The sequence below is a fragment of the Rhinoderma darwinii genome, chromosome 1 (assembly GCF_050947455.1).
Source record: "Rhinoderma darwinii isolate aRhiDar2 chromosome 1, aRhiDar2.hap1, whole genome shotgun sequence".
In the NCBI taxonomy this organism is placed as follows: Eukaryota; Metazoa; Chordata; class Amphibia; order Anura; family Rhinodermatidae; genus Rhinoderma; species Rhinoderma darwinii.
In genome coordinates, this window is record NC_134687.1 from 637,489,614 (window position 1) to 637,502,396 (window position 12,783).

The window sequence follows — 12,783 nt, forward strand, 5'->3', positions numbered from 1 at the left end:
TATAGGAACAGGAGCAGGAACGGGAAACACTGGGAGCAGGAAACACTAGGGGACCAATTTGCATAGACAGACTAAGGGATACACAACAATGCTCAGGCATCGAACTAGGGGGCTGGACCCCTCTTATAGTCCAGGGTACTCACGGGTCAAAGGTCGTCCATGATGTCCAGTGTACGCGCAGCCCCTTTAAGAGCGGGGACGAGCGTGCGCGCGCACCCTACGGGATCCAGCAGAGGTGAGTGGATGCAAGTTCTGGCGTCTCCTGAGGAGGAGGCTGGAGCCAGCGCTTGCCGACTCGTGGCTGCGGCTGTCAGCGGGAGGTTGGAGCTGACAGCCTGCAGCCACGGACTTTACAGATGCATGCAGATTGTTGGTACCCAGATGCATAACTTTACATTTATCTACATTAAACCTCATTTGCCAACTGGATGCCCAAACACTTAGGCCTCATGCACACAAACGTATTTTTTTCCTCCTGTAAATACTGCCGTAAATACGGGACCTTGGTCACAAGTATTCGACCCGTATTTCACCAGTATTTATGGACCCATGCCCGTAAATTCGGGTCCGGTGTCACCCGTATTCCACCCGTATTTACGGGCATGTTTTCAGTGCAAAATTACACTGCAGTAATCGGCAGCCCTTCTCTCTATCAGTCCAGGATAGAGAGAAGGAACAGCCCTTTCCGCAGTAAAAGTAAAAGAAATTCATACTTACCCGGCCGTTGTCTTGGTGACGCGTCCCTCTTTCGACAACCAGCCCGACCTCCTTGGATGACGCGGCAGTCCATGTGACCGCTGCAGCCTGTGATTGGCTGCAGCGGTCACATGGGCTGAAACGTCATCCCAGGAGGCCGGACTGGTGGAAGAAGCAGGGAGTTCTGGGTAAGTATGAACGTCTTTTTTTTTTTTTTTTTTTACACGTTGATCTATATTGTGATCGGTAGTCACTGACCAGGGTGCTGAAAGAGTTACTGCCAATCGTTTAACTCTTTCAGCACCCTGGACAGTGACTATCCCCTGACGTTGCCTAGCAACGCTCCCGTAATTACGGGTGCACACATAGACTTCTATGGGCCTGCCCGTGGCATAATTACAGCCTGAAATAGGACATGTTCTATATTTTTCAACGGCACGGGCACCTTCCCGTAAGCATACGGGGAGGTACCCATGGGCAATAGAAATCTATGGGCCCGTAATTATGGGAGTTTTTATGTTCGTGTGCATGAGGCCTTAGTGTGTTCAAATCCGCTTGCAATTAACGAACTTCCATAGTCTGAACTATATTACATAGCTTGGTGTCCTCTGCAAAAATAGAAATAGTGCTATTAATCCCATCCTCTATATCATTAATAAATAAGTTGAATAATAGTGGTCCCAGCACTGAACCCTGGGGTACACCACTTATAACCGGGGACCATTCAGAGTAGGAATCATTGACCACAACTCTCTGGATACGGTCCTTGAGCCAATTCTCAATCCAATTACAAACTATACTTTCTAAACCTATAGTCCTTAATTTACCCATTAGACATCTATGGGGGACAGTGTCAAATGCCTTTGCAAAGTCCAAAAATACTATATCCACAGCGGCCCCTACTATTTTTTGTCACATAATCCTGTATATAGTCCTTCAAATATTTTCCCCACGATGGGTGTTAAGCTTACTGATCTATAATTACCCGGGGAAGACCTAGAGCCATTTTTGAAAATAGGCACCACATTTGCCCTGCGCCAGTCCCTTGGCACTATACCAATCACTAGAGAATCTGAATATTATGAAGAGAGGGGCTGAAATAACTGAACTAAGCTCTTTAAGAACTCTAGGGTGTTAACCCATCTGGTCCCGAGGCCTAGTGTACATTTTATTTTATTTAGCTTGGACCATATCTACATTCATCCAATTCAGTATATCAACTGATATATTAACAACACTGGCACCGGCTACATCAGCCGCTCTTTGTTCTGTTGTATATACAGAGCTGAAGAACCCATTTAGTAACTCTGCCTTCTCTTAATCGCCTGTTACCAACTCCCCATTACCACTATTTAGGGGTCCTACATGTTCAGACCTTGGCTTTTTTGTATTTATATACTTGAAGAATATTTGGGGATTATTTTTACTATCCTTGGCCACCTGCCTTTCATTTTGTATTTTTACAGATTTTATTAAAGAGGTTCTGTCACCACATTATAAGTGGCCTATCTTGTACATGATGTGATCGGCGCTGTAATGTAGATAACAGCAGTGTGTTTTATTTCGAAAAACGATAATTTTTGACGGAGTTATGACCTATTTTATCTTTATTCTAATGACTTTCTTAATGGACAACTGGACGTGTTTTACTTTTTGACCAAGTGGGCGTTGTGGAGAGAAGTGCATGACGCTGACGAATCAGTGACCAATCAGCGTCATACACTTCTCCCCATTCATTTGCACAGCACATAGTAATCTTACTAGATCACTATGTGCAGCCACATACACACACACTAACGTTACTCAAGTGTCCTGACAGTGAATAGGCATCACCTCCAGCCAGCACGTGATGTCTTTTCACAATCCTGACACTTCGCTAACGTTTGTGTAAAATTTACAGCAAGGCAAGCGTAATCTCTCGAGATTACGCTGTAAACTGTCATTTACAACGAGATTACGCTTGCCTTGCTGTAAATCTCACACAAACGTTAGCGAAGTGTCAGGATTCTGAATAAACATCACGTCCTGTCTGGAGGTAATGTATATTCATTGTCAGGACACTTGAGTAACGTTAATGTGTGTGTATGTGGCTGCACATAGTGATCTAGTAATATTACTATGTGCTGTGTAAATGAATGGTGAGAAGTGTATGACGCTGATTGGTCACTGATTCGTCAGCGTCATGCACTTCTCTCCACAACGCCCACTTGGTCAAAAAGTAAAACACGCCCAGTTGTCCATTGAGAAACTCATTAGCATAAAGCTAAAATAGGTCATAACTCCATCAAAAATGATCGTTTTTCTAAATAAAAAAACACTGCTGTAATCTACATTACAGCGACGATCAAATTATGTACAAGATAGGCCACTTATAATGTGGTGACAGAGCCTCTTTAAGCTCTTTATAATTTACAAAGGTTACAGCTGTACCCTCAGATTTGTATTTTTCAAATGCCCTTTTTTTGTCATGTATTGCCCTTTTTACAGAAGTTGTAAGCCATGTGGGGTTTAATTTTAGTCGTTTATACTGCTTACCTATAGGAATAAATTTTGCACTATAATTACCCAAAGTAGATTCTAAAATCTCCCATTTATCATTTGTCCCGTTATTTGACATTAGTTCTTTCCAGTTGTCGTGGAAGTCAATGGCTCAAAATATATTAGACTGAAATTTAGACGAGTGTTCCAACAGACACACATGCCAGGAACTTTATCCAGCATCCTAATCAGTAGATTTCTTACCGATATATATTGAGAGAGGAGAAATACCACACAGACGCTGCTGGTATGCTCAAAATACTCCTCTGGGGGTTTATTGCCAAACTCAATTATAATAATATAATTCAAATGGGGTGTAGACTTGAGGTCAACCAATCAGAGGCAATGTGACAATAACTCTTATTCAGCCAATAGCAGACCATAAGAATATTTCAAATACATAATTCTAATTCTTCATTAAAATGCTGACATCCGGTAACACCTGGAGACAAGCATACAATTGGCAGTTATGTAGTGGTGGGGGTAGGGAAACGGACAAGTGAGCCCTAATCTACCCGCCACTCTGTCCCTGCCTACTTGCAACGACCCGCCCTAGGCGACGGGGTACAACTGGGCGGCGGTCCCTACGCTCTGGAAGTGCACGAGACAAACAGACAAGGGTACACAAAGCTAAGGGAAATGGGGCGGTTGCCCACGGCAACACCGTGAGCAAAAAGAGTGGTGAACGAGCCGAGTCAAACCAGGAGTGAACGAGGTACCAAACGCAGAGCAGGAGAGTAGTCAGTAAGCCAGGGTCAGTATGGAGCAGGATCAAATAGTTAGAAGCTGTAGCTGGGCCAGGAAACCACACGAGAAGAATCACAAGCAAAGGAGGAACAGGAAAGGCAGGTATAAATAGACAGAGGGCGGGAGCTAGCTCCGTCTGGCCAGGCTGCGATAGGCTCTCCCGCTCCTAAGCCTGCCATCCTGAGTGGTGGAAGATGGAATCAGTCTCAGAGACATAGACTCAGGTGCAGACTGATTACCTATGGGCGTATACACAGAAGTTGTGCCTGGCAGATCCTTTACAGTTGTTAGTGGTTTGTTCTCATGGGGGAATTTGTTGCAATAATGAGAAATAGTTGCAATTTATGTCTGCCCATTCAGCCAACCCGCTATAATGGGAATATATGAAGGCCATATTATGAACACGTGAAGATAAGATATTTCTTTGAGTCTATTATATAGAGGAAAGTTCATTACAAAATGGAGAATACATATTTTAGTAGTTCGGCATCCTGCTTGATAATTCATAATGTAATTTCATACAGAGAATATAAGCAAACAGACCATCCTTCACACAGTCTATGTTCTGAATTGCAGCCCTCATCCTGGAGAAATTGGCCTTCTTAAAATTAAGTGTTTTTGCCCTCCCAGCCTGTGTTTGTTTTTTACAGTATAGGTAAAATATAACTATATTATGATCACTGTTACCGAGGTTTTCACGAACTTTGACATTCCCAACAAGCTCTGCATTATTAGAAATGACCAGATCCAACAGAGCTTCACCTCTAGTCGGGTCTTCCACAAACTGGCCCATAACATTTTCCTGCAACAGGTCGAGGAAATTTCTCCCCTTCGCAGTTGAAGCCGAAACATGACACCAATTAATATCCCGGTAATTAAAATCTCCCATTATCACTACAGTAACCACTGTGGAGCCCGCTCCATCTGTTTATATAGCTGACTTCCATCTCCTCAGTTATGTTGGGGGGTCTATAGATTACATCAAAAGTTAATTTTTCTGTGTTTACCTCCCTTTTTAATTCCACCCACAAGTTTTTAACCTCCTCACAATCTTCACCCACTATTGTCTCCTTCACGCTCACCTTCATATCACTTCTCACATACAGACATAAACCACCGCCTTCATATCACTTCTCACATACAGACATACACCACCGCCTTCATATCACTTCTCACATACAGACATACACCACCGCCTTCATATCACTTCTCACATACAGACATACACCACCGCCTTCATATCACTTCTCACATACTGACATACACCACCGCCATTTATATCACTTCTCACATACTGACATACACCACCGACATTTATATCACTTCTCACATACTGACATACACCACCGCCTTCATATCACCAGATCCAACAGAGTTTCACCTCTAGTCGGGTCTTCCACAAACTGGCCCATAAAATTTTCCTGCAACAGGTTGAGGGTATGTCTCCCCTTTGCAGTTGATGCCGAACCATGATACCAATTAATATCCCGGTAATTCAAATCTCCCATTAGCACTAGCCCACTCCATTTGTTTATATATTTGACCTTTTATCTCCTCAGTTATATTGGGGGGTCTATAGATTACACCAGAAGTAATTTTTTCAGTGTTTACCTCCCTTTGTAATTCCACCAACAAGGTTTCAACCTCCTCACAATCTTCACCCACTATTGTTTCCTTCACGCTCACCTTCATATCACTTCTCACATACAGACACACACCACCACTTTCATATCACTTCTCACATACAGACATACACCACCGCCTTCATATCACTTCTCACATACGGACATACACCACCTTTCCTATTTGTCCTGTCTTAACGAAACAGTGTAAAACCCTGTAGATTTACAGCCCAGTCATGAGAAGAGTCTGGCCATGGTTCAGCAACACCAACTATATATTTATGTGCCTCCAGTACCAAGGCCTCCAGCTCACACTTTAACTTGCCTTTCAATTTTTCACTTTCGGTATCAGAAATGTAATTATTTGACATTATTTGGGCATTTTTATTTTCATTGCTGTTTTGTAATAAAAGGATCTCCTTATCCTGTTGTCTAGTCCTCTCCCCACAGTCTATTTCTCCCCCCACCAATGTAGTCTGACCCCACTCTAACCTAACTACCCCTTTATTTTCTACATTGACCTCCCTCCTCAGCCCTAGTTTAAATACTCCGTCACCCCAGCTAGAATTTTCTCCCCCGGCATAGCGGACCCTCTTCCATTTAGGTGCAAATCATCTGCAGAATACAGTTTGTACCCCAATGAAAAGTCAGCCCAGTGCTCTAGGAACCCAAAGACTTCTCCTCTACACCAAGACTTAAGCCATGCATTTAACTCCCTGAGCTCCCGCTGTCTTTCCTGTGATGCGCATGGCACAGGCAGTATTCCTGAGAATACAACCTTGGAGGTCCTTCCCTTTAGCTTGTAGCCTAGTTCTTTAAAATTATTCTTAAGGCTCCTCCACCTACCATTTATTCTGTCGTTGGTACCCACATGGACCACGACAGCTGGATCATCACCAGCCCCTCCCAATAATGTATCCACCCGTTCCACCACATGCTGAACCGTGGCACCAGGGAGACCGCAAACCATTCGGTTGAGGCGGTCTTGGCGACAAATTATTCTATCCGTCTTCCTGATTATAGAATCCTCTACAACTACCAATTATCTTGCCTTACCTGCATTACCATCCCGCCGACTACTAGCTGGGCTGTTCTCCCGGATGTTAGGGATATCAGTATCCACTAGGGCTGCCCTTTCTAAGACCGACACCCTAGCATCATCACCCAGCTTGGCAATTTTGCTTGAAATGTCAGAAACAAGATTGGCCTCCCTTGTCTTGGACCCCTTTCTACTGCCCCTAACTACATTAACCCAGCTACTTGCCTATTACTGCTGACCCATTCCTTCACCCTCCATTTCTACCCCACTAACTGTTTGCTCAGTGTGCAGCATGCTCCACTCAAGATTATCTGTTGCCCTCAGTGTTGCATTTTGCTCCTCCAGATCTCTAATTCGAGCTTCCAGATGAACAACATGCTCACATCTGCCACAGAGATATTCACTCTGGAACTCCAGCTCTAGTCGTGCACACATATAGCGAACTGTGCACTGAATAAAACATCCAATCTTACTATCCATTATCCCAGTTACAAAAAACAGTGAACAACTCAAAAAGTAAAATAAAAGATGAGTACTTACAGGGACTTTAACTCCGGTTTAAAAACTCCACTTATATCACAATGCACTTAATTCAGCAAAGCCAAAACAGAGCAAGCTCAACTGAGGCCTGCAGGCTAATTTATATCACCTGAGAGCAATTAACCGCTCCCCCTAGTCAGCTGCTCAGCAGGAAAGAAGCTGCAAGGAAAAAAACGTTTTTAAATTGTCTCAGTTTTGAAGGATTATATTTTGCGGATGAGTTGTAGTTTTTCAGGGCGTCATATAAAGTATCACAAAATGTAACGGCAACTGAAAAAAACTTCTTTGTGGAGTGAAATGGGAAAAATTCTGTGATTCCTCCAATGTTTTTTTGTTTTTTGTGTGGTAAAATTGTCATGATAACTTTATTCTGTGGGTCAATACGATTACGGCGATACCAATTTTCTGTAGTTCTTTTTTTATGACTTACGACATTTACAAAGAATAAACTAATTGTTAAAAAAAATAAATAGTTTTGTGTCGCCAAATTCTCAGCCAGAACTTTTTATTTTTCTACCGATGGAGCGGAGTGAGGGCATGTTGTTTTTGGGACGAGCTGTAGTTTTGAAACACTTTCTATTTAATTTTTTTTACATTTTTTTCTAGAGCTAAGGTGTTTTTCTTTCTTTTTTTTATTTTTTTTTATGGAGTTTTTAGTTGTTGTACATGACTAAAATCTTTACCTAAAAACCGTGACTTGTGAGATGTCAGCAATGTCTCCCCAGTATCCGCCATTTGTCAGGAGCCAGGTCTTCATTTACGGGGGGGGGGGGGGGGGGTTGGTGTCTTCATTTTACCTTCTCACCTGAGAGATATGGCATAAATGTCTTATATATGGGGGTCCCACCCCTATGTGGAGAACGGGGGTCCCCTGACCCGCCTGGTGAGGTGATGACTGCATCCAGGTGGATAATGAATGGAGAGGTGACCACACATGTGCACGACTCTCTCCATTCACTTGTATAGGAGGTCCAGAAACAGCCGAGCACGGCCAGAGGTGGAGCCGCATCTATCAGACATTTCTGGCATATCCTGGGGAGAAATGTCCGTGTTGGGAATACCCCTTTATTCCATGTGGTGACGGCTCTGAGAAGATGTTTCTCTCAATGATCAATAAGTGAGGTTCTGTATGTCACACATGATGTTGTCCCCTTTGTGATCTCCATCCTCTCCTTTCTTCATAAAGACGTCTGCAGTATTAGATCCTCCAGTTCCTCCAGTTTTTTCATCTTCTCCTCCACAACGTTCTTTCTCCTGAATGACCCACCAAGGATGGACAAGGACAGGAACGAGATGAGCAGAAGATTATTAAACTTCACCTTGGAGATCATCTACCTGTTGAGCGGAGAGGTAAACTTTTCTACATTATAGAACAAGTCACACATAGGGAAGGGACAATACATAATAGGAAGTATCCAGTGTCCTGTATAACAGCCTCCAGACCTTCCAAGTGATGTCAAGAAGCTGAAGATCAGCCACCAATATGGTCAGTTATGTGTCATGTCACCAATGCAGCAATAGTAATGTTGTAGAGCAATGAGAATGACAAAGAACTAGGAGGATCAGGGTGGAGAACCAGGAGGATGAGGATGACATCTATATAGAAACATAGGAGATGACGTCAGGAGGAGAGCACATGATCCATATAGTCGCCCCCAATATTATTTCCTTTTGAGTTTTGGCCTCGTTCTATTTTCTCAGCCTTTTTGTTGGTGAGGTCTCCAGTATTACAGATGTGGGGTCACTAGAGCTCTATACAGCGGGGTCACAATCTCCCTCTTTCTACTGAGGGGGGAAAACTGTGTTCAGTTCTCTAAGTGTCTCTCTCCATACACAGGAGTACACAATAGTGAAGAAGACATCGGGTGACTGTACGACTTCCATCATCCATGAGTCAGGAGGTTGGAGCAGTAGTCGGAGCCCCATCACAGAGCCTCCCCCTCACTCCTGGATACATGAGAAGAACAATAAGAAGAAGATCTTAGAACTGATCTACAAGATGACGGAGCTGCTGACTGGAGAGGTGACACTGCTGGGAATGCTGGGAAATTCTACAGTAACAGCACTGGAGGTGTCGGGGTGATGACTGTATCATTGTGTGTGTCAGGTTCCTATAAGATGTCAGGATGTCTCTGTCTATTTCTCCATGGAGGAGTGGGAGTATCTAGAAGGACACAAGGATCTGTACGAGGAGGTCATGATGGAGAACTACCGGCCGCCAACAGCACAAGGTAAGAAGAGACAGATATATAGATTTGTGTGAAACCTGATCTCCGATCACACGTTTCTTGCTTTGCTGCAGTGCTGCACTAGAGTATGCTCAGAGGTTTGTTGTCGAATTATTTTTTTTTCTGCATGGATTTTTACAAACTACAATCAGATGAGTGGGACGGTGACTTCTGTGTGTGAACATAGTCTTATATAACCAAGAACAAACGAGATGTAGGAGCTGCATCGTATAATAAAGATATGGGTGCTATCCCCAGAGGAATCTCGACAAAAAACCTCAACAATGTTCAACCACAATCCAAAAGAAGAGGCAGCACTCCAATAGTGTAGAAAAATCCAAAATGTATTCACCCAACACACAGGCAACGTTTCACCTTCCCATTGAAGGCATTTTCAAGCAATGAATGTGGGTGCTCAAAGCATCAGACATGATTAATGTTAAAGTGCATAGTGCAATACAGTAATGTAAAGTGTAAATGCTGTAATGAATACAGCCATCATGTGGAAGACATGTGAATCAATATTTCAAATGAAAAATAAACATATATCACAATAGTAATATAAAATACATCAATGTTCAATAAAGTATCAATCATATTAATATGAGTTACAGCTGGCACTCACCCCAAGTCGTCACGAACAACACAACTGTTCTAGTTTAAAAATTAAGATAATATATTACCATTATCATCATGACATGACTTGAGGTCCAACTGTCTGATTTTTTGTTTTCTAATACATTGCACTACCTATGTGGTGCAATCTATTAGATCTGTCAGTCATTCACTGACAGCAAGCCGATTAGGCTTCGTCTCCTGGCGGGGCCTAATCGGCTTCTGTATTGGCCGAGCAGGAGGCCATTGGTAGGTCTCCTGTTGCCATGGTAGCAGTCAGCAGCCCTGATTGCATGGCAGGGCTGCCGACAACCACAGAGATGCAGTGATCGCTTTCGATCGCTGCATCTAAGGGGTTAATGACAGGGATCGGAGCTAGCTCCGGTTCCTGCCGTTACACCGACTCGGCTTCTGAGCCGGTGCCATCCATTTGACGTATGTATACAACATTTTGCGGGGAGCACTGGCTTTCCATTACGTTTACTTGGGAACAGTTTAAAAACAAAAAAATCTCCTTTTTTCCCATATTAAGTCTATTATTGGAAAAAAATAAATATATATATGTATAAATAATTGATCTCTGCGACCGTAACGGCCCAAACTATCACATTCATCCTGTACAGTGAACAGCGTTTAAATAAAAAAAGACAGAATTGCTCGCCTCCCAAAAAATGGAATAAAATATTATCAAAGAGTGACGTTCCTCCATAATAATACCAATAATAAGTACAGCCAGTCCAACAATCACCCCTCACACCGCTCCGTCAACGGATTACAGAACCGCCAGGTGTGAACGTTCCTTCAGTTTCACAAGGTGATTATCTAATATTTGGCAGCCGGGAAGAGGGGGGACCCAAACACATCTGCTGGAAGCGAGGGCACCCGTATTATACCGGGACAACACTGTCCCATCAAAATTACTCAAACTGCAAAGAAAACAAAGTGCAAAAAAAAAGTGCAGACCAGCGAACCACACATCTATAGATTATTATTTATTTACCGTATTATTCTACCCTCTTATTATGCTCTGATGTACTCCGCACAGATTACATATACCCTGATGTACTCCTCACATATTCATATACCCTGATGTACTCCTCACATATTACATATATCCTGATGTACTCCTCACAGATTACATATACCCTGATGTACTCCGCACAGCTTACATATACCCTGATGTACTCCTCACAGATTACATATACCCTGATGTACTCCTCACATATTACATATACCCTGATGTACTCCTCACAGATTACATATATCCTGATGTACTCCTCACATATTACATATACCCTGATGTACTCCTCACATATTACATATACCCTGATGTACTCCTCACATATTACATATACCCTGATGTACTCCTCACATATTACATATACCCTGATGTACTCCTCATATATTACATATATCCTGATGTACTCCTCACAGCTTACATATACCCTGATGTACTCCGCACATATTACATATACCCTGATGTACTCCTCACAGATTACATATACCCTGATGTACTCCGCACAGCTTACATATACCCTGATGTACTCCGCACATATTACATATACCCTGATGTACTCCTCACATATTACATATACCCTGATGTACTCCTCACAGATTACATACCCTGATGTACTCCTCACAGATTACATATACCCTGATGTACTCCTCACATATTACATATACCCTGATGTACTCCTCACAGATTACATATACCCTGATGTACTCCGCACAGCTTACATATATCCTGATGTACTCCTCACATATTACATATACCCTGATGTACTCCTCACATATTACATATATCCTGATGTACTCCTCACATATTACATATATCCTGATGTACTCCTCACATATTACATATACCCTGATGTACTCCTCACATATTACATATATCCTGATGTACTCCGCACAGCTTACATATACCCTGATGTACTCCTCACAGATTACATATACCCTGATGTACTCCTCACATATTACATATACCCTGATGTACTCCGCACAGTTTACATATACCCTGATGTACTCCACACATATTACATATACCCTGATGTACTCCTCACATATTACATATACCCTGATGTACTCCTCACATATTACATATACCCTGATGTACTCCTCACAGATTACATATACCCTGATGTACTCCTCACATATTACATATACCCTGATGTACTCCGCACATATTACATATATCCTGATGTACTCCTCACATATTACATATACCCTGATGTACTCCTCACATATTACATATACCCTGATGTACTCCTCACAGATTACATATACCCTGATGTACTCCGCACAGATTACATATATCCTGATGTACTCCTCACATATTACATATACCCTGATGTACTCCTCACATATTACATATGCCCTGATGTACTCCGCACAGATTACATATACCCTGATGTACTCCGCACAGATTACATATTCCCTGATGTACTCCGCACAGATTACATATATCCTGATGTACTCCTCACATATTACATATACCCTGATGTACTCCTCACATATTACATATATCCTGATGTACTCCTCACATATTACATATACCCTGATGTACTCCGCACAGATTACATATACCCTGATGTATTCCTCACAGATTACATATACCCTGATGTACTCCTCACATATTACATATATCCTGATGTACTCCTCATATATTACATATACCCTGATGTACTCCTCACAGATTACATATATCCTGATGTACTCCTCACAGATTACATATACCCTGATGTACTCCGCACATATTACA

At 42.4% G+C, this 12,783-nt stretch overlaps 1 protein-coding gene across 2 annotated transcripts in view; it reads left to right on the forward strand.

The window, feature by feature from the left end:
• The window catches only part of LOC142660270 (uncharacterized), a 94,586-nt gene that overhangs the window by 3,757 nt on the left and 78,046 nt on the right, over positions 1–12,783 (forward strand). For both annotated transcript variants that reach the window (XM_075836893.1, XM_075836962.1), the window contains exons 2-4: positions 8,369–8,532; positions 9,020–9,205; positions 9,290–9,413. In XM_075836893.1, the coding sequence (XP_075693008.1) occupies positions 8,455–8,532; positions 9,020–9,205; positions 9,290–9,413 (388 nt within the window). In that variant the 5' untranslated portion in view covers positions 8,369–8,454. The remainder of the gene's footprint in view (positions 1–8,368; positions 8,533–9,019; positions 9,206–9,289; positions 9,414–12,783) is intronic.